This window comes from Macrobrachium nipponense, chromosome 6, assembly GCF_015104395.2.
Source record: "Macrobrachium nipponense isolate FS-2020 chromosome 6, ASM1510439v2, whole genome shotgun sequence".
Classification (NCBI taxonomy): domain Eukaryota; kingdom Metazoa; phylum Arthropoda; class Malacostraca; order Decapoda; family Palaemonidae; genus Macrobrachium; species Macrobrachium nipponense.
Window position 1 is genome coordinate 18,489,809 of NC_061108.1, and position 24,000 is coordinate 18,513,808.

General features: G+C 37.0%; 1 protein-coding gene across 4 annotated transcripts in view; it reads left to right on the forward strand.

Moving 5' to 3' along the window:
• Positions 1-5,133: 5,133 nt before the first annotated feature.
• LOC135216406 (uncharacterized) overlaps positions 5,134-24,000 on the forward strand; it is a 33,653-nt gene continuing 14,786 nt past the window's right edge. The window contains exons 1-8 of one of the 4 annotated variants that reach the window (XM_064251696.1): positions 5,134-5,291; positions 16,017-16,111; positions 17,572-17,744; positions 18,139-18,299; positions 19,854-20,013; positions 20,634-20,792; positions 21,023-21,095; positions 21,554-21,777. In XM_064251696.1, the coding sequence (XP_064107766.1) occupies positions 16,027-16,111; positions 17,572-17,744; positions 18,139-18,299; positions 19,854-20,013; positions 20,634-20,792; positions 21,023-21,095; positions 21,554-21,777 (1,035 nt within the window). In that variant the 5' untranslated portion in view covers positions 5,134-5,291; positions 16,017-16,026. Of the gene's footprint in view, positions 5,427-5,502; positions 5,525-16,016; positions 16,112-17,571; positions 17,745-18,138; positions 18,300-19,853; positions 20,014-20,633; positions 20,793-21,022; positions 21,096-21,553; positions 21,778-24,000 lie in introns of those variants that run through there. The other 3 variants (XM_064251697.1, XM_064251694.1, XM_064251695.1) reach the window with 3 other exon arrangements.

Genomic DNA, 24,000 nt, shown 5'->3' on the forward strand with positions numbered 1-24,000 from the left:
CCCGTTAGGGCTGGTTCTGGAACAAGCAGGGGAGCTGGAAAAGAATGGTTAGAGTCCACACTCCTATTACTATCCATATCCTGGTTCCATTTTGTCATTAAATCAGCAAAAGAGACTAGTCATACTTGATGACAACCTATCTTCTAATTTCTTGAATAATACCGACTCTAAATTCTCTTCTTCCACTTTCCTAGGTTCTGTCACCCTACGTTTGTTCTTTGAAGCTAGAGCCTGCTTATGTTTTAAATAGCTCTCCATCTGGTCCAATGACCAGTCCTTACACTTCTGACATCTCTGTTTAACCCCACACTGTATCTCCCTAACTAATGCAACGTGAATGTCTGTCATGCTTTAGGGTACTCATCCGCTTCTTGTAGGCAATACAAGACCGATGCGCTGCCCCCATCGCCGCTGCAAGGTTGTTCTGGAGGCGTAGCAGATAAAGATGACTTCGAAGGTATAGCCAGGGAAGTTTCTTTCTAAGTGTGTCCATGATTAGCAAAGTCCAACACCACCTTAGTCAAGTCCAAAATCCATCAGAGGTCCAAATCGAATCCAAAACGTATTCCAAGATTCATCAACTGAAATGCAGGCCAAATCTGTGAGGGTCGGGCTAACAGACCAGAATTTTTGCTTGAACTAGGATGCGTTCTAAGTTCCTAACGCTCAAGCTAAGAAGAAGCAATTGGAGGGAAAGCGCTCTGCCAGCCAGTCCTAGCAACAGCGTTGCCAATGGTAGTACAGGTAACTCAGTAGACGGGGGTTTACCTGCATCGTTGGTAGCACTGGCAGTTATAAAATTACCTAATTACGGGTAATTCTGAGGGGACATAGTTCGGGCTGGTCAGTGACCAGGGCTAATTCAGGTGTTCAGGAGGTGTAATGCAATAAATCTTTTAATGGAGCCCCTCTATTCACAATAGAAGTCTTTTCAAAATTATTTTATTTCTCGTTGTTGGAACAAATACTTTTATGCGCAATATTGTTTAGTTTTGTGCTCAAGAAATAATTACATTTCTTGTTGTCAAGAAAAATAAAACTGAAATTTTTAAAAACTAAATTTTCAATATTTTACTTATTCTATATAATCGTAATTCTTAAACAATACTGTGTATAAAGGTATTTGTTCCAACAACGAAAAATTAAAATCAAATAATTCTGAACAGTTTTCTATTATGAACAGAAGGGCTCATTAAAAGATTTATTTAAAAATAAAACACAAGTTAATACGGAATCTACTATAAAGTCCACATGAATATTGTTTGAGAAATAACATGACAAAATATCCATTTTCTACTAATAATTAAGTTTTGTGTGCTGCAGTCTGCAGACATATAGTAGCTATGTAACATGTCACAACCATACTGACCTGTAATTGAACATAATATTTATTTACATTGTACAGTTTAAGTTCCATTAGCCTGTAAAAATAACTTAAGACTTTCATAGCTAGCCAAAACTTGAGCTGTATTTCATAGTCTTAGGAGGGGGACAGATAGAAACACCAGCATTCCTGAAGGTTATGGCCAAGTTAGGCTATGGTAGGCTACCCTTGGTTATTTAATGATCAATTCTGGTAGGCTAGCTAGTTGGTAAAGGTTGCTTTTAAAGCCATAATGTAGTATAAATTTGAAGTACAGTGTTCCCCGTATTCGCGGAGATGTGTACCAGACACTCACGCGAATAGCTCAAACCCTCGAATAGTTAGAACTCCCCTCTAAAAATACCTATATCTGCATATCTTGAAAGTTCAAATACCAAATGTCTACTTAAAGTATTATTCTACATCAAATATACCATTGAATTGGTATTATTAATATCATTTTAAAGTCATCTTAAACATTTTACCATTAGAAATATATAAACAGCCAATAGCAGAGAGAGAGAGAGAATAACTCCTTACGATTTCAATAGATTGAAATGAACGTCTGTAGGCAACACTTTTTTTCCCTCCCATAAATACATATATTTCTCCAGAGAAGAGAGAACGAGAGGACTGTGCAATTATGTTTGTCTGTCTATCAATTCTTTTGCTGAGATCGAGAGAGATAAAAGAAGGAAGAAATAGAAACACCAAATGTATACCTTATGTAACATCCTGCATCAAATTTACCTTAAATTATTTTCATATTACTGTATTAATCTTAGAGATTGTATTAATATAATTAATCCTAAACATTAGTACCCTTAAAGGTATAATACTTACATAGTAACTATAACACTTGCAGCCCAGAGAGACAGTTACCACTATGACAAGTATCTTGTGGAGAGAGAGAGAGAGAGAGAGAGAGAGAGAGAGGAGAGAGAGTTGTCCTTACATATGAATTTTGTAATTAGAGTTATATTATTGGAAAATATTAATGATAAACTTATTACATACATGTCCATGAAAATGATCTCATCTCCAGTAGGAAAGAGAGAGACCGGAGAAAGAGAGAGAGGGAGAGAGAGAGAGAGAGAGATGACGAGAGAGGGAAGACGAGAGAGAGAGAGAGAGAGAGAGAGAGAGAGATTACATAAAAACCATTAATTTCGTTGACCATTGTATGTCATTGTTACTTTCCCAGCTCCGAGCGTCACTGGAGTTATGAGAAGGTAGGGAAATTGATACAGAAAAAGACGAAGGGAAGAATTTTCATTTGAAATTAGTTATCGTAATATTACTACTTCTATTATTATTATTATTTGAAAATATAATAAACACATGCATCTACTATAAAAATTCTCTCATCTCAGTAAGAGAGAGGAGTTATCCTTACAAGTGAAATGGAAAGGTCATTTTCATCTCTTTAAAATACTACGATTATGAATTTTGTAATTACAGTTTTATTATTTATTGATTATTATTATTATTATTATTATTATGTATTATTATTATTAATTATTATTAATTATTATTATTATTTAATTATTATTATTATTATTATTATAAATTATCAATAAACATTCATTAGAGACATTCATAAATGACAAATCATTAAGAGAAGGTGAAGATATTCTGTGTGGTTACACAAAAAATTTTACTCAGAGGTTGGTAAAGCTGAAGATAATCGTGTGGTTTCCTTCACTTCTCATGTATAGGTCCAGGAATCAGGATGAGGATGATTTGTTAATGAATCCTAATACAAGCCCCGTTGCCGGCCAATGAGGGTCTACTTCCAGAATTTCACAGGATATTTGCAATAATCTGTTAACCCTCCGCCTCTTTTTTGATCGTTGATTTGATTTGATTCGAGCTAAGAGAGTGGAAAGGAGTTAGAGTGGTGATGGGACAACAAGATTAAGAGATACGGAAAATAAAGGGGATGAATTACAAGGATCTAAAGACGGAACTGGGAAAAACCACGGTAGCATTAAAAGGTAACAATTATAGAAGAAGTGTTGGGTAGTTGTACTGAGGGCTAAAAAGGGAATGTAGCTAAGACTAGAGTCGTATGGACGCTGCAATACAACCTTCAGAAATGCCTACAGTACCTATATATCACGTGAGGTGCACTTATAGTACTATCCATATATCTATATATACTATATATATATATATATATTATATATATATAATATATAAATAAACTGAAGCAGTCTAAAAGGAACTGCAAATTTACTAAATAAGATCAGATATATTTTCCAGTATCATTTAATTTAGTGTGGCCCACCATTTAATAAAAGGTGTTCTGGCTAGTCCTTAAGTTACTATTAAAAGTTCTCTGGGCCTTTCATAAGGCTAAGAGGGTACGACAAAGAGGCAGGTGAAAACAGTACTAACTTTATTACAGGTGAGCTTAGGTTATAAACAGGTGTGTGGGTGGATATGTAATATGCGACCGACACTAACACAGAAATGACACAATCTAACCCGGATTTGTGTTTCTTGACATGCTAATTTACATGAATATTATGTGCTATAATGGATTAAGATATATGAATGATATGTCGGCAGCAAGGCAGAAAAGTGCTTAATCATATGATGTGAGGTACAACGCGGACAAGGAAACTATATACATACATTTAGGAAAAAGGAGTTGTCTTTACAAGGCAATGTACTACGCAGTTTCATATGTTCTTTCAACATTTCCCGTTATAATATGCTACTTAGAGCACGAAATTAGATGGTCTATCAACAAAGGTAAAAGAGAGAATGATTCAAATCACGATGGGCTTAATTATAATACTGAAATCATCTCATTTCTGCTGGCTTCAATCTGGTGATGTTCAAGTCAGCACGAAGTGTGCATGACATGAAAGGAGAGAAACTAACATGTTATGTTAATATCCTCAAGTGACATGGCAATTGAAGATGAAAAAAAATGGTACCAAGCCCAAACGAAGCCTTGAAAAACATGAATTGGAACTGACCGCCGTTGTACGTGGGTTTTCCTATTACATGATGTTTGCCTCTTCTCAGAAAACCACACACCAATGTTTTGTTTGTTTATTTCTCGCTGACATAGATCTTAGTGGATGTCTTTTTGTTTAACGATACTGTTCCGCTTCCTTGTAGTTCCTATACTCAACTTCTCATCAAGTATCACAGCGGAAAATCCCAGTTGACGTCCTATAGCAAGGAAGGGTAACAAATACATAACAATTTCACAAGCAAACATCACTCCTCGTTCATCCTTTTCGTGGTACTTAACCCTATGTTAGGCAGAGTTGCCAGTTTCTTAATAACAAACAATCGAATCTTTTAACAGTTAATAATGCAAAAAGTCTCATGGAACGAGTCAAACAAACACACCGCATGTATCCTGTAAGTTTAAGTTGAGCTTTGTTAATCATATCTGCAAAAATTTGAGAAACAGCAATCGGAAACAAATACTAAATCCTCACTGTCATGTTCCACAACAAACCAAAATGAGTTTCCAACAAGTCGATTTTCAGTAAACTTTTACACCCATTCATGTAAACTTTCTTCAAAGTTCTTGGTAGAACAGAAGGTGAATGCAGACACCGACAATACTAAATCAAATTGCTAAAAACTTGAATGATCATTATACCGCCAAATTTCCATCAATGAAATGCATAAAATAAAATCCTTTGTGACGAATGTGAATGAAATTGATAAAATACGAAAACAAAAAGGTCACCATTAAATTATGAGGACAGTTAACTGACGAGATGCAACTGGGATGAAAGTCTACTCACACAACGTAGAGTGCTAGGCGCATTATAAAAATGGTGTAACTTGTGCATCAGAGAGAAGAAGGATTCGGCATCGCCACAATCCTTCCACCCCAGAGGCCAAGCGGCACAGTACAGTCTCAGACTCTCAGTCTCCACCCACATCGAACAAGGTACACATAAAGCCTCCCCATCTTGGAGAACAACTGTAGGACGAATCTCCCGGTTTTCTCTGCGTTAGGAAGGCTGAAGGATATCTCGTGAAGTGATTACCGTTAAGTGTTGGAAGTGTGAAGCGTTTTGTGAGGGTGTGTATATGAACATTTCTTCCCTCATGTGAAAGGGTTTTGCAATTAGATGTAACTTTTTACCTTCTGTCTACGCAGATTTTCGGAGAAACGACATGGTAACAGCTTCCGCGTTTATCACACACTGTTGTGTACACACACACTAGGCTATATATATATATATATATATATATATATATATATATATATATATATATATCACTAGGCTTATATATATATATATATATATATATATATATATATATATATATATATATATATATCACATTATAAAGCCGTTCTTCGTGCAAGGGGTAGCTCTACGGAAGGAAAAGACAAAGAGCTGTACCATCTGCAGACATCAATAATTCCTAAATGTATTTAAACCCCGTTATCTAATCCTATATCTTTGAACTTATGTCTCATTTCGTCTGTGACTTCTCGTGTCACTCCATCCATGAAAATAAAATCCCTCTTCCAACTACATAACCCAAGCCTCATATTCATCATAAAAATGTTGAATAAAATATTATTTAAAACCTTTACCCTTAAACATGGCTTGTCTGTCGATCTATCATGAACGTTTTTCAAAGTTCCATGGATACTTTCTCTTCATAACAAAGCCCTGATTCTTGTACCCTCTTCCTTGTTTAAACCAACAGTCTTCTCATGTCATTCATTCTTTCGTAGGTATTACTTTCCCGATCATATTCCTACCATACACTTTTCCTGATATACAAAGTAATGCTATGCATCTATAATCATTACAGTATCTAGCACATTTATTTCCTACAAAATTGTCGACCTCTTTCCTTTAGAATCTTTCATTCTTTGAGATGTACCCTACAAACCCAGGCCAGCCTCTCAATCACACATCCTTCGATTGATTGCATCTCTTAATTAGGCTCTTTTTGTCGTAACAGTCACATCCAAAGACATTCTGGAACTTACCCTAACCATTCATACTCCTGTCCCATTTAGATCTGACTAACTGCATTCCTACATTTTCAACAACCCTACATATTACATTAACCTATTAAGATATTCACTTCAAACAGCATCTCTTCATTTTCATGTTTGTTCAGAGATCCCTTACGCATTAGCCTTTCTCTGCATTTACTCTCAAGTAAAGTAACTTCTTTTTCTCCTAGAAGTTCTTCCGCTTCCTCATAGTCATACGTTCAATATTTTCCTTCTATTTTATTTTTTACTTCTTGACAACACTGCTCATCATCTTGTATACTTGTAAAATCATAATGTTTTCCATCATATTATTAGGCTGCAAATATATTTTCCTACTATTTTAACCTGCAACTTCGTGTTTTTACTTTCTCCCCCAACCTCATGTAACGCAAACACAAACATATATTTACTATATATATTGTATATATATTAATATACAAAAATATGTCTGTTTCATACTGGAAATTTGTAGGTATCTTCAATCATATATTGCTGTTATTTTCTCTGTGCGTGTCCATGAGTGGCCACCATGATCATGGAAAACTGGTTTTATGGAGGTCCTTCGTTGTGTTAAAGCGGCTGTGTTTTCATATATATATATATTAAAATTAACATAAACTTACACTTTTTCAACAGAGAGAAAGGCTCATGTCTTTATATGGCCTTAATTGTTTTTCTACTCACGACGAGACATTTTATCTGTGCAACTTTTCCATTTTGAAATGTAATGAACAATTTTCATAATCATTGGCATCATAGTTCATAAGTAACCACCTATCTATATACAGACATGTGTATGCATACAGACACAAGTACGAGTATAAGCCAATACATGCGAAATGTGGTTTTTGCAAGACAAAGAACAAGGACTGCTTATAACTTTGCCCCGTAAATCATTCATGTTGTGGGATGCTTCGTAAACAAACAAGTTTGTAAAATGCAAAAGAAATGTTTTAGGGGTAAAATATGAATGACTGAGATTTCAATTAACTTTTATAAATAGTTTTTCGTTTATGTTTTATCAGAATTATTTATATAACAGGTTCATCGTCACCGTGTATTGCGCTATTACGGAGACACGTACCCGGTATTTACCCGTAATTGTCGTTTTCCTGTTACTTGAATGATGGTAACAACAGAGGATAGATGCCCCATTTACAATAATAACGTTTCGTCACGCCTACTGCTGTCTTGATAGTCAAATGGATCTACTTTAAATGTATTTTTGTCTTTTACGAATGCCATATTTGTACGTGCGATTTAGGAAGATGAATGGTTGCCCTGACTTCTTCAGTTACACAGCTGCCCGCCATAATAGACGAGAGAGGTTAATCGGTTTTCGACGTTTATAATGTGCTGCATTACCCTGCATTTTTTGAAGGACCACTTAATGGTAAATAACTATGTCTGACCATATCAGATTTTTAATGGAAATTACACTATGAAGGTTAAAATCCATCAAAAGGTTTAGTTTACCCGTGAAATCAGAATGATAAGAATACTGTGAAAAAAACAACAACATCATTCAAAAGACATTCTCTAATCTGGAAAAACACAAGAGCTTCAGGCCACACTAGTCTCATCTCTAGGTGAACTTCAACACAAGAACGCCTACTTGTTTTTACATTCACTTGAAGAGGAGCAAAGTGTGACTTGTAACTGTCGTGGTTTTTCAGATTGTAGGATGTCTTAAGAGCTGGATTTTTGACCGTATTTATACGAGTGTGCCATTCATCCATATAGGACTACTATATTCCTACAACGGTTTCAAACACCTACTCTAATAGAAACCGCACTGAAATATAAGGAACGGCCTGATACAAGGGCACATGGGAGGTAAATCTTACGCATTGGATGTTTGCAATACAATTTATAAACGATGTAGTGGTCACTTTCAGTTTAATAATGAATTAATTTTAACTGCACACATATCAACACATGTAGTGTATATACAAATCTATTTCACACTGTACTGTAACTGTTGAAGCACCGAGTTCTTTGTAAGTGACTGGCCTTTAGGAAAAAATGGCCGAAAAGACAAAGTTTATTTCATAAGTGATTTTCCTCAACCTAAGATGGCAAATTGACCTACTGAATTGAATCGATACAGAATTAAATTAGTATATATTACTATATAAGCTTGTATATTCTCTTCCTGTGAAGAATGCTGGGAGAAAGATTATGTTTCCTGATGAACCATTGAATATGAATCTTGTTTACCAGTGGACTATATCTTAGCATATTGTTCAGTCGGAGGAAGTTATGTTTATTGTTCATTTTTGTCTGTAAGCAGGATTCCCTGTAAAATAATAAACGGATAGTTGCGATTTCTTTAAGGTTTATGGGTCTGGAGAGCATCCAGTTAGATTATTATTGTTTCGACCCGTCTGGAACATTTCGTTATCTTCAGAGATAGAAAACAGCGGATTATGCTTGTCTATGCTAATCACGTCCCCGTATTCACGAGAGAAAACGGACGTTACCACTAATCGGTAACTGTGGTAACAGCATTGACGAAGGTTTGCAACTCCTTTCTATTTTTCATTTGCTTCTTTCACTTCGTTCTTAACCATTCTGGCCTCAACTCTTTTTGCCATTTTATTCTCTTTGGACATTATCTTCGCGAGAATCATTGCAGAAGAAATAGATCCTTTCGAGAAACACTACTGAAGAAATAGATCATTTCGAGAAACACTTCCTAAGAAATGGATCCCTTCGAATATCATTACTGAAGAAATGAATCCTTTCAAGAATCATTACTGAGAAAATAGATCCTTACGAAAATCATTACTGAAGAAATATTTCCTCGCAGGCGTCTGCGAGCTAGGAAAAGTCGCCTGACCTTGAGAGAACGGCGTAGGCTGGTTCAAACTGCTGTCTGCCTACCTGTTGTCCGATAAGTTTCAAGGTCAAGCTATTTTTCCTAGCTCACAGACGCCTGCGATGAAATATTTCTTCAGTAATGATTTTCGTAAGGATCTATTTCTTCAGTCATGATTCTCGAAAGGATATATATATAGATATATATATATATATATATATATATATATATATATATATATGTATATATATATATATATATATATATATATATATATATATATATATATATATGATATATATAGATATATATATATATAAGGTGCCCATGTGAATGATACAAAGGGAGAAAACAAATATTATATTTCGGGTGGTATCATCACCTGGTACGAACAACATTAGCTTTGGTAGCACATAGGAGAACTAATTTTATAAGGACTCTCAATGCCAAGCAACTTGGGCTGATTATGCCCAAAAGACTTAGTCCTACCCAAGTCTCGAGTGATCAACTTCTTTATAAAAAAAAAATGCATCAATTCCTAATCCCCTTGTGACGAATTCGTGTTATTTGTCTTCTCAATCAAAAGCAGGTTTGAGTGGCTGATCTTTGGAACGAAACTTGTTTCTTTGCACAATACGCGATTGCTTCCGAGTTTATACTGTGGGTGGTGCTACTTGTATGACTAGCAAACACGTGTATACAGAAATTATGTATGATAAGTTCGTAAAGTAACTAAGTCTTTGGGCATAATCAGCCCCGTTTCAGGGAATCCCTTCTCACCCCCACCCCCTTCGGAGTTGAGGGGAGGTATAGTAGATTCACATTAACCGTGCATCTGACGTCTAGGCCAGTCACTTACGACTCTCCTGATTGGCTGTTGACAAGCCAATCACAGGGCTGGAAACTCTGTCTCTCTCTCGAGTTCACATAGGTAGGATGTATGTTCCACCTCTCCTGAGGGATATGTCTTTCAAAAGTATCCCACAGGAGAGGTGGAACATACATCTTGCCCATGTGAACTCTCGGAAAGACCGGCCTTGACATCAGATGCATGGTTGATGTGAATCTACTATGAGATGAATTCTCATAAACCATCTTAGGGGTCCCCCACAATAACCATGCCAAGTTTCATGCCCATCGGACTGTGGATTAAAGATAGCCGATTATTCTTTGACACAGCCTTTTTTTTTCAGTTAAACCCACTTAATCACTTTCCTTTCAAGGCATCCTGTATACGTCAATATCCTCGGGCGTTTCCGTTTCCCCATAAGGAGTTAGTGATCGATGACCCCCCTGCATTAAGCAGTTGAAAGCTGAAAGCAAAAACATTGTCTCTCCTCAAAAGTTCCTTCACCATCCAGATGCTATCCACGTTTGGGATTTTTATTTCATTGCTGTGTGATTCTTTTACGTTTCTTTTGGCCTGTCATTGGCGGGGCGAAAGAAAATCGGATTCGCTTGGAAAAAAAAAATACCTTCTTTCGATGACGTGGTCGGGGTATTTGAGAGAAGACATTGCTCATGAATTATTCTGAATCTGCAGCGTCATACTCATAGGGAATAAATCCAACGCAGGGGATGTAATAATAAGTTATTTGGCCGTCCGACCCTCGTCAAGATATTCTGGTAACCTAACCTAAGGAAAAATCGGATGCAAGACAGTGAGAAAGTGGGTTTTCTCTATACCAACACTTTGCAGTTTGTGATATTTTGCGATAGCATCATAGTTATCAAAATCTCCTGGAAAGGAATCGTGTTTCCATTTACCCATTTCACTTTGACTTCTACTTTACATAAAATGGTTTATTTAATGACAGTACAGACATCTTCCTAGAACAGATTCCAAATGGACAACATGTCTTCCGCATAACTCATCCAGACCATGTCTTGTTACCGTATGAAATTCAGTCTCTTTCCTTCCTTTACATTCTTTTATATTATGTACCTTTGTTCCTCTCACCCACTCTTGGGTATATTCCAGACTTCACAAATCGATTCTCATTCCACCTCATCCTCCCTCTGGAACTAGTTCTCACCATTCTTTCTTTTTGCTTGGATTGGGGTGTGGGTGGCGGTGGGGCGGCGTCTTTGTGGCCAGTATCTCATCTGAGAGACAATTAAATTCAGAACTTGTTCATTACTTCGAGACGTACGTCCTTCTTTTCTGCCTGTTCACTAGTATTCTAGAATCTGTACTAAGAGTTATTCCTCGATTTCGCTTTACACCGAGAGTTAGTCAGAGAGCGGAACCACGTATATCGTGCTGCTTAAATGCGCAAATCATTGTCTTTGTTCTTTGTACGGAGTCTTAGCCTGCTTTTTGCCTTCTTTCACAACCAATGCAATCTATGCATACTCCACGGCCTCTTCTATACATTCGTATTATTTTCCATCCCACACTGTTCTTATTATCAAGAAAGGTATGGCGACATGGAGCAGAATTTAATTTTCTTTAGCTGGTAAATGTAGTCATGATGACATCTGCAGAATAACTGTAGAATCACCCCAGTTTGCCTCTATGAAACCCGAGTTAACCACTGACCAGTCTGGACGTTAGCCTATGTTTCTCAATAGATGCAAGTAACAGTTAGATAGACTCGTATACTAAAGGTATATTTTTAAACTATACTTTTGGTCTGTTATGGAATACAAGCATTCTAGGCATTTAATCAGGGTCATTGATTCACAGTCATGTCTTTAACACATTGTGTTTTTTAGTACTTTTTAACAATAATATCCTTGTCAAGACTTGAAACTTTTTGGTGGAACTGTCATCAAAACACTGTTCATTCAACGGCAAATACCAGACTTTCTGGGCTGATTACTTATACATTACCTTGGCTAAATATGATATTTTCTTCAAATTAACGTAAAGAATACTTATTAAAAAGTATCTAAGGATTATCACCTTTAGGGTTTCCAGAAGCGCTGAGTATTAATCCTTCTTCGAAAGACTAATTTTTTTCTGTAATTATGCAAGGGAAAAAGCGCACAGCATCTAAGGTGATTTTAATGACTTTTCTGCCATAAAGAATGTTTATCGCCGGTTTGCATTAGTTCGTTAACTTACAATTAACTACTCTCTCTCTCTCTCTCTCTCTCTCTCTCTCTCCCCGCTCTCGTCTCTCTCTCTCATCTCTCTCTTCTTCTCGCTCTCTCTCTCTCTCTCTCTCTCTCTCTCTCTCTCTCGCTTTCATGTACGTACACAAAGGGATCAAGGATACAAGAATAAGACTACCTGGGAGACTGTCCCTTTACCAAGTTTCATTTTTTTTTAGTTAAAAATTTTTCCTAGTGGTCCTCGTTCTTTACAGCTAAAGCAAATACTCTTGAAATATGCTACCGAAGAGCCGCTACTCACTCCGTATCCAGTCATAGAGAGAGAGAGAGAGAGAGAGAGAGAGAGAGAGAGAGAGAGAGAGAGAATGCTTGTAAAGGCAGGCTGTTTTGCATGACAACAGGGACTCACTTTGCAAGCTCGCCGATGCTTGGCTCGCGTCATTGACATTTACCTTGCTCGGGATAATCTAAGCATCGCCTCGAGGTACATTTTCTTTTTTTATCAAACCTCTTAAACAATCGTATGCGAGGACTTCCTTGGAAACTGGTCGTATATTACTTTTGTTTAGCAATTCCTCTCTATAAATAGGCTTACATTAATGCCTGTGAGTACTGTTCTCTAAGTTTTCTTGAAGAAAAAGAAACGGAGATAAACATGGAAAGAAGTATTCAGAATAAAACAGAGGCCTAATAATAGGTGCAATTTTAAATCTGCCATTTGACTTGCGGATCTCCACTGAAGCAAAGGCAAAAAAAGACGGAGGATCACATATCATATATCTTACTAAAAGTGGGAAGAAAACTAGTTTTTAGTTATTACTGGCGGCGTTCTAGGTAAGACAGAGGCAAAGTGAGGTGAACAGGTTTAGTCCTCTATGTTTTTATATTTCACAAGTTTCAACGTTTCATTGAATTCTTAAGAGTTCCAAGCCGAATAAGGACCAAAGGAGGCCAATGTTAAAATCTAGTTTTCAAATGAAAAGAAATTCGTAACTCAATTCTACTTTCAAGCGCCTCAGTGGCTTTAGTCGGTATGGTGTTGGCTTGCCACCTCGGTGGTCGCGAGTTCGATTATCGGGGATTCCATTGAGGAGTCGGAGATGTGAATTTCTGGTGACAAGTTCACTCTCGACGTGGTCCGGACGTCACATAAAGCCGTTGGTCCCATTGCTGAATAACCACTGGTTCCATGCAACGTAAAAACACCATACTAACAAACTATTCTACTTTCAACTCCCTTTTTATGCCGACAGCTACAATATGAGGCAATATTATTTACAACAAAAATTATTTTTCCTCAGAAAAAAAAATATGGAGACTAAAAGTAAACATTCGACCAAATAAAGTTCAGTAACTGCAATAGAGGCTTCATGGTAGCGGAATAGATATGAAAGGAACAGCGTTGTTCTCCATAGATGACTGAGGAGATAAAAAAAAAAGAAGTGCTGAGGTAGTTCTTGTAAACGGAAGTGAGGAGTAGACCAAGAATACCAGCTGTTTGGTCATGTCAACAAAGTGCTAAGAATCACTCGAAATTGATCGGTTTCAGGTGATTGACTGACTGATGTATATTAACCTGGAGTCAGAAGTGAATACAGGTAACTATTGGTCGCAAAATGCCATGAGATTCGAAAAGACCAACAAGGCTGTCAATACATCCACTGATTAGATCCACTCACTCAAATAACGTAAGCTGCCGAGAAATATTTATAAGGAATAATTACATTTTATGAAGAACGCGAAAATACTGGGTGACTGGAACAAGTTTGTTGCATTAACCTTTTGTACCCTAGCTCAATCTATGAAATACTAACCTTGGCTAAAATGACATAGTACTGAGTCATGTAACTATGGACCAGGTTATAGAGGAGTAAGCGAATGCTTCCGAGATAACATACTTTTACAGGCATAACACTCGAGATTGTGAAACTGCTTAATGCTACTGTATTAAGTAGACTTGTTTAGGGCGCTCATCTTGAACATATTTGGATTGTACTTTGCATAATGACTTGGGGACATCTATAGTTTGTGTTACCTGCGGAAACAGTATCATGTAATTTGCTGCATTTCGCTACCTAACGCTGCGTGGTGACCATTTAGCCAGTGTTCTCAATCCCTAGGTCATGCCATGGCCTCTGACAATCTCCCTTCGCAATTTTGGATTTTGGTTCCCTTGTATGAGGATCTAATCATGCACTTTTCCTCCTTTTTTTCATTTCATTGTTGCATTTATTTAGTTGGTTTGTTTTTCATAAATATAGCTTTATTTATTTATATACATTAGTTGTTACGATTCTTTATTATTTTCTTTTAAGAATAAGTGGTAAAATATTTGTATCATTTGTTTTACCCATTTCTATTTTTCTCTTCTCTACCCCGGCTGACCTTTTCATTTTACATAGAGGCTTCCTTTTTTGTAAGCTTTTTATTCACGCTCATCTCGTTTTCCTTAAAAAGTTTAATTTCCTTAAAATTTCGCCAATATCACATAGAGAGAGAGAGAGAGAGAGACTTATTGTCTGAACATGATAACATATTCGTGAATTTTTATTACTATTCATTAAGATGGAAAGTAAGTCAGTCGAATATTTTGTTGCTGATGGAATTGGATTCCAGTCACCTAAATTACCCACTTATTTGAGCTTATTTATGTATGCAATGTATATGAAAACCCTCGGAACTTATTTTAGTTACTGTAGTCCCATTGACACTTGCAGCAAGTTTTTATCGTAGCAAAGATGAGAGAACAGGGCTAGTAAATTGCTTCATTGTGTTCTGTGTATCGCTAAAAACAAAATTTATTCTTGCTAATAAATACTTAGCAATTTAGTATTCTTATTAACATCTCCAATTCCCGGCAATAGAGGAATATATTTCCTGAACACCCACGAATTTGAGTGGTTAGCTTTCCATGGAGTTCTGGACGGCGGTTCTCTGGGTATCTTACTTATAGTTACGCCCTTACATAAATTATTTGCTGATGGATGCACAAGCTGGAGTGACCCATCCCATTACTCAAGCATCAAGAGGAGGTATGATTTACAATAACTAGGCGAACATCGATGGAAAGAAAGTGAAACAGTCTTTGTAGGAAAAGAAATGTTTGTCCCTTCGGCAATTTAGATAGTCAGGGTTCAAGATCTTTCAGTATTTAGATCAAAGGCAAGAAAGTTTGTTGTAGCGAGGGACACAAAGTGAACGTGAAGCGCTATCTCACAATTTGACTTAAGTGAGCAGAAAATTCATTTTATTATTTATATTTACATAGACTAGCGTGACATCAGAGAGTAGAGGACTAGCATGTGAGGAAGACGGGTGATGTTCAAATGTGAAGGGCAAATTAATCTCGAAAAAACAATTTTTTCATTTATATAACTCTTTAACAGATCTAGGCTAAACAACTGACGGTTGAAATAATGTCACCAAATAAACATAATGTCTTAAGAAAGTTAGCCTTAACGTTGTTCAGTCTGCTATATAACAATATTGTAACTTTACATCAAGGAATAAGTGAATTTGAGGTGTTTACATTTGATAATATTTTTCATCTGATTTGTCATCCATTACTGAGGGGCAATTTGCTTTCTCAGGAACTCCGGTGAGTTTCATCCCCCTGTAATTTATGTTTTAGTCAACCAAAAATAAATGTGACGAATGCATATCTGTAAATGAATCACCAGCAAGGTTACCTTCCAAGCCAACTGGCTGCATTCTTCTTATTGCATACATCTAAGGCCACGGTTAATGACACTTTTTAAATATCACAGATCGACAAAGATGGCCCCACAGGAGTCTTCTGTCAGTGGGGAGGCAGAAGCCCCCAAAAGGTTCCAGTTGAAAGTCAACGGCATTAACTATACAGGTAAGAACAAACTTTGTAACGAAATGTTTTCGTGTTCCAGACTTCACAAGGAACTTTTTAGAGTTAATGGTGTTTGATGTCTCTGTGCAAAAGCCTTTTTTTCAGCGAACCAAAACATGATGCCATATTGTTACAGCGTTAATTTTAAGTTTCAAAATAGTGCTCGTTTGTCAAACTTCTTTGTGGAAATATGTCCCTTTTTATGTGTGCATAAATTGTTGTAAAACACCAAAGTTCTTCATAAATCTTTACTGAGACCAAATACAAATTAGTAAAGGACTGGAAAGGCCTTCAAATGGGTTAATGTACATTAGTTAACAGGTTTATATGAGGCGTTTTTATTAAGATTTTTTTCCCCATTCTGTGCAGTGACGTTAATTTCTTCCTGACAAAATATAGCTTTCACCTCTTGGACCATTACCTTTCTGGAAAGTTTGCCTGATATTTATTAGTTAGGAGCAGTGACATAACTCTTGCAGACTTTGAAGCGTTACACTAACCGATGCAATTTGGACAAACGACTAAGATTTTAGCAGGTTCACAAGAAGAAAATAAAAGAAAGACAATAGATAATAGTACACCTTAACTCGCTATTAAGTAGAAAATAACCAGTTCTTCGGAAATACGCATGAGGGTGCTGAAATAAGATCATAGAGGTAAAGATAGCTGGATATATGAGAATAGTCATAAATCATTTTGCCGCCTTTCAAAATGTTGATCCTTGGCCAGAGAAATTCTTATTTCAGAGAAAGAGGAATATTCTATAGTAGATTCACATCAACCGTGCATCTGATGTCTAGGCCAGTCCCTTACGATGCTCCTGATTGGCTGTTGATAAGCCAGTCACAGGGTTGGAAACTCTCAGTCTCTCTCGAGAGAGTTCACATAGGCAAGATATATGTTCCACTTCTCCTAAGGTGGAGCATACATCCTACCTACGTGAACTCTCGAGAGAGACTGATCGTACTCGTAAGGGACTGGCCTAGACATTAGATGCGCGGTTGTGGTGAATCTACTATACTACTACTTTTTCCAAGGTATCTCCCACATTCAAGGCATTAAAGTCCTATTCATCTCACGCGGTACGCTGTAGGCATTACTGAAGGTTCTTTGCCGCATCCCTTCGGACCCTACCTGCAGCCCCTTTCAGTCTTTTTACTATACCTCCGTTCATACTCTCTTTCTTCCATCCTAGGTTCCACTCTCTCCTGACAATTGTTTCATGGTTCCACCTTTAAAACCTCCTTTATTCTGTTTTCCTTTCAACACCGAATGACCTCATAGGCCGCAGCGGTTGGACTTTAGCCTAAATCTTATATTCCAATTCCAATTAAACGTGCTATTTTTAAACAACACAGTTTTTTTTTTTTTAATCAGCCGGGACCTCTCTTCCTATACAGTTTATCGTTACCTGGTAGGTTTGACAGAGTCGTGTACTTAACTCACCATTTCACTCACAGTCGGTCCAGATGTCTTGCCGTGGACAACATTAGTGGACTACCTGCGCGAACACCTGAAGCTTCCAGGGACGAAGGTTCTGTGTCGAGAGGGAGGCTGCGGCGTCTGCACAGTCGTAGCGACCGTCTCTGATGCCGAAAACGAAGGGGCAGTGAAGACCTTCAGTGTCCAGGCTGTAAGTAGACCATATAATGTATAACCTAAATCTTATGAAAGCTAGTGTATGTTACCGTGTCTAACGTCTGACGCTTATGAGCTGAAACATAAAAAACTTTATTTATCAAAATTGTCAGCTAGAGAACATTCCTGAATCAGGACCATTTGACAGTTATATCTATAAAGTGTAAATGGTGTTTGCATAGACCTTGAAAAGTTAAAAGATCAGAAAGCCAGTAATAATAGCCGAATAGACATGCAGAAATTCTATAAAGAAAAACAGCATAGAATGAGTATATGTCACAAACACAAACGTCCCACACGGACTTTCATTACAACTAAATTACTTTGACTTAATTCGTATAAAAGTATGTATATCGCCTACTCTTATTATTGCTATTCTTGTCACACAGTGCCAGGTACTGGTGTACGCATGCGCAAGCTGGAGTATCGAGACAATTGAGCACCTCGGGAATCGCTATAAGGGCTACCACTCATTACAGAAAGCTCTTGCAGGCTTTTATGGAACTCAGTGCGGTTACTGTTCTCCCGGGATGATCATGACGATGTATGGGTAAGTTACGTTCACCTTATGCATTCATTCTCTACCAAATCAATGTGAAATGTACCGTTATTTTGATGTTACGCCTGACCATGCGTTCTGGAAAATGGGAATTGTATTTACATCTACAACAACTGCGTCTTTGTAACAGGCCCATTGCCCACTCGTCTATTTCAACTGTCTGTCAAGGTTAGGGTTACGTCACTGACTGACGCAAGAGTCAGTGAGACTTTGTTGCTACTTGTACATAAATCTAAGTTTGCTATAGGCCTACAATAGGTAAGGGAATGCTGATGGTTAATTAAAAAATTTGTAATCTTACTCATAGTAGCATGAGTCTTGAAAGGGAGAAACAAATTCAGTTTTGCATGAACACGTATCTATTTTCAAAAGTAAATTTCAACAGAGCTTTCGGGAATCTGTTAGATTCTCCTTTTCAATCCGAGAATGAGAAGGGGAATCGAACAGATTCCCGAAAGCTCTCTGGAGAGATTTTTTTAAAAATATACACGTGCTCATACATAATTCTGGACTTGGTTTTCCAATAAGTTAGTACAATGATTTAATGAATAAATGATTCACGAATGAATAAATATGAACAAATAGTACCATGGATACAGGGGCGTATTACGAAAGCGCGGATTCAGAATTGAAACCCTGTTCAAAAAGCGCGACACAACATCCCATCAAAAGAGCGGCGTTTGTTTCCTCTTCGCCAGATTTAATTGGGAAAATATTCTTTCAACACAGGCTGAAGAGTAAGGCAATATATAAGGCCACACATGAGGACAGACATTATACTATACTTGGACAGACCATTTCCATTTAATCAATTCCTTCAACAATGCCAAAATTCAGGTACTTCCTGAGAAAGCATGGGATACATAGTCTCCTTTGCCCAAATAAGGGTCCTCCATTCTTCCCGTAAGTCATCAAGCTGATGCTCAGACACTAAAGAAGGAAAGTTCAGGGCAAGTTTAATGATGGACTTCATCTGTCTTTCAGCATATGTTGCTTCCTTTGGCTGTATGTTGTGCAACATGCAACATAGCAATGACTGTGTTCTTCTAAAGGAACCCTCTCGCATATCTTACAAGAAAGTTTTGACAAGAACACTAAGCAGCTGTCTGACCGAAACCTGCTTTCATTTTTCCCTAGATTGTCTGTTTCAGGACTTTCTGTACATAATTTTCAAGATTTCGGAGATTTTCACACTTCTATTTCAAGCTTAGAGTTATTTTTTTCAGGATCTTGAAAGATTTTTTAATCGCTGGTCGCACTGGCAGTGAGCACGGGGCAGCAGACGGCAAAGCCTGGCTAACGCGCTTATGATACTTTCAGCCGTTCTTTTGATGGAGAGAGAGAGAGAGAGAGAGAGAGAGAGAGAGAGAGAGAGAGAGAGAGAGAGAGAGAGAGAGAGAGAGAAACGCTCTTTCGTGAAAAATGCGACGCGCTTATAACACGGGGATCCGCGCTCTCGTAAAACGCCGATATAAAGTACAACCTCGTAACTTATTTAATTTTGACAGATACATATATCATTTATTACTAAACTTTGTTTTTCAGGCAGTTGAAATCATCCATGAGCCTAACTACAAGTCAGGTTGAGAAATCTTTAGATGCAAATATATGCCGATGCACTGGCTATCGACCAATACTGGATGCTTTTAAATCCTTCACTGTTGATGCAGATCCTTGCTTGAAAGAGAGGCTAGCTGACATTGAGGTCAGTGTTAAGAACAAGTTGGTCATTAGGCATTTTGGTTTCAAAAGACTTTCATATCCTTTAATTTCTGTACCATTATGGTGATTATTATAAGGGTATTCCAAAATTATTTCATAATAAATGCGTAGGGAATTTAATTTGTTTAATGTTTACCTTGTATAAAAAAAAAAAATTTCAGTGTGAGTATAATTGTAATCACTGACATACTTTTACGATTCTAACGTTATATTTCTTAATCTTTATAATTTAAAACAAATGAAAACACAGTTCTTTATACTAAAGTAATAAAAAATCATGAGAAAAAAAAATCGCCATAGAACATGCAGGCATGTTTCTTAAGACATTAAAGTTGCTTTTTGAAATATTAAACATCAAAAGAATGATCCAGAAATTCGTAACAATTGCAATTTCCAAGAGCCTCAAAAACCTCCACAAGCAATAACCTACCTGTACGTCTTTATTTTCCCGGGAACTATTATGTTCAAGCAGTGTAAGGTATATTAATGATGACACGACTGGTTTCCAGCTAATAACATTAATGCTAGGCAAACTGAGTACCTACTATTTCACGTCAGCCATCACATTCCTTATTCATTCCAGTTTTACTTCTTCTTACTCAGGATTCTTATAAGGCTACTTGTCCGAAAACTGGAAGTGCTTGTAGTGGATCGTGTGAAGGAGAGAAAACTGAAGGAAATGAAACACCAATTCCAGTCCTGGAAGAAGACTTGAAGTGGATAGTCGATGGTGTTCAGTGGTTCCGTCCAGTTACGCTAATGGTAAGGATTTGTTCTGGTTTAGCGTCAATCTATCATGTCAAGAACCCAGTTTTTGTCAGAAAGCTTGTCTGACATTTTTCACATTTGCATAGGTTTTGATTTATCACGTGGCACTTATTCAAAATGCTGTTGTTTAAGGAAACTGCACTTATAAAATTGACTTGCTCTTGGTGTAAGTTATCCATTAAAAATTTAGACGGATTTCCTAAAACATGTTTTCTAAATTTCAGGGTATAAGTAATATTCTGAAGTCTCTGACTTCTACTGAAAAAGTGCGCATTGTTGTGGGAAACACAGGCCAAGGTAAGATGTAAAGCAGTTCAGTAATATTCTGGTCACCTACTTTACATGTAAGTCTACAATGCACATTTTCAGTTTACATGCATACTCCTGTCCTTTGTTCTAAATGCAATCCACCGGCCTTGTGTGTGTGTGTGTATATATATATATATATATATATATATATATATTATATATTTATATATATATATATATATATATATATATATATATATATTATACTTTCCCCTTTAGAAGTTGATAGCATAATAATAATATCTTTCATTGTTTTAAATACCACTTGTAAAATATCAGGTTTTGTTGCATCCATATGGGAAGACTTCATATGTGTAGAAAGTTTTATTTCTCATTACATTACAGTTTATTCCACTTCATTATGCTTAATTCAGTGATGTTTTGATATAAAATTTGTAGAAATGTTTCTCGATTCACTGATGTTCCTAACCAAAGATTATCTGCAGGTGTTTATAAAGAAGATGGGCCATATTCAGCTTACATTAGCACCTGTGGTGTGAAGGAATTATATGCTGTGAATCTTCAATCTCCACTGATACTTGGGGCCAATGTTAGTCTGACACGATGCACAGAAGTGTTTGAGCACATGGCTAATAACTTCAGTGGTTATAGACACCTCCAACAAATAAAAGATCATTGGTTGGGAGTAGCCAATGTGTCGGTCCGAAATGTAAGTAAATGCAATGCAAAGTATTTTGATATTGGTGCCCTATTCTGTCGGTAATGTCGCTTTGAATTTCATGAAACAAAGATTTTTTGTGTGAACAGAAATTATTGACCTGTTGGGCAGGCAAGGTTATAATTTGGCTAATAATAATAATAATAATAGTAATTCTTATTATTATTATTATTATCATTCAGGGAGTAGACACTCTTTCAAAGAAGTTCTGTTAAAATGGATGGCTGTATTCAACGAATTAATCTTGTATAGGATTTTTTCTATTTTTCTAATTATTCGCTTTTCTAGCTCAGTGATGTTCATATTGGAAAAAGGACAGCTTGGATGCAGGACTCATTTTATTCAGGAATAAAATGTTCAGGGGCGAAATCGTCTGGTATTCAGCCTAGTATGAATCCAAGGTTATGTTTAGGCGTGGTTCTTCGTCTGAAATTTTGTTTGGAATGCGGGTATGACTGCAATTACTGCTTCTTGGTACCATCTATATGTTTCGATTCCCTCACTGGTCTTCTTCAGGACGAGTTCGTAGAGGAACTGGAGAAACGGTCCTACACAGGGGGATGAATTCTCAAAATTCAGCCCCATGTCGCACAGCTATAAATAATGCCACACTCAGCCTGTTTCTCCAGTTCCTCCACGAAGTCGTCCTGAAGATGACCAAGAAGGTGGTCGAAACATGTAGACAGTACCAAGAAGCAGCAATACCAGCATTCCAGACGAAGAACCCTGCCCGAACCTGACAATGGATTCATACCAGCCCGAACACCAGACGACGGACTCCTGCCCGAATCACGGATTTCGCCTCTGAATATTTTATTCCTGAATACAATTAGTCCTGCATCCCAGCTGTCCTTTTTCCAATGTGAACATCGGCCATTTATTGTCTGGCATCGGAGCCACAAAAGCAAAGAATTAGAAAAATTTAAAAAAAAATAAAAATCCTAAACAAGATTAATTCGTTGAATACAGCCATCCTTTTTCACAGAATATAATAATAATAATAATAATAATAATAATAATAATAATAATAATAATAATAATAATAATAATAATAACATCTCTCCCATATGTAGGAAGTGCAATAAGAAAAATGAAACCATAAACCACATAGCAAGCGAATGCCCGGCACTTGCACAGAACCAGTACAAAAAGAGGCATGATTCAGTAGCAAAAGCCCTCCATTGGAGCCTGTGCAAGAAACATCAGCTACCTTGTAGTAATAAGTGGTACGAGCACCAATCCGAGGGAGTGATAGAAAACGATCAGGCAAAGATCCTCTGGGACTATGGTATCAGAACGGATAGGGTGATACGTGCAAATAGCACTGACGTGACGTTGATTGACAAAGTCAAGAAGAAAGTATCACTCATTGATGTCGCAATACCATGGGACACCAGAGTTGAAGAGAAAGAGAGGGAAAAAATGGATAAGTATCAAGATCTGAAAATATAAATAAGAAGAATATGGGATATGCCAGTGGAAATCGTACCCATAATCATAGGAGCACTAGGCACGATCCCAAGATCCCTGAAAAGGAATCTAGAAAAACTAGACGCTGAAGTAGCTCCAGGACTCATGCAGAAGAGTGTGATCCTAGAAACGGCGCACATAGTACGAAAAGTGATGGACTCCTAAGGAGGCAGGATGCAACCCGGAACCCCACACTATAGATACCACCCAGTCGAATTGGAGGACTGTGATAGAGCAAAAAAAAAAAAAAAAAAAAAAAATATTATTATTATTATTATTATTATTATTACTATAATTGATTGGACTCATCCATCCCAGTCGGATAATGAAAATGGCCACGAGTTTATTGTAACACACACCAGTACATCTCACATTAAATTTCTACAAAATTTTTTAGAATAAATATTGTCCGTTGTATATCTAAATTCATATCAGCCACTGAAAGGCAATTCCTGAGCATAACACACCACACATTTATATAACTGGAAATAATTTCCAGAAATGTCTGTTATGTAATTGTGTAATTGGTGCAATCACTCACTTACTCTGCTGACCTTTAGCTCCTCATTGTGACCCATTTTTGCTCACACTAGAACCAGAATGTGAAAAAAGTCTTTATAGAGTCGATAATCTTGTTAGTATTCAATTGCATTACATTTGTATCATGAGCGACTTCTCCCTTATTTTATCACTTGTTGCTTGCATCCTGATGCAATGTAGGTAACCAATCTGTTAATACAAAAA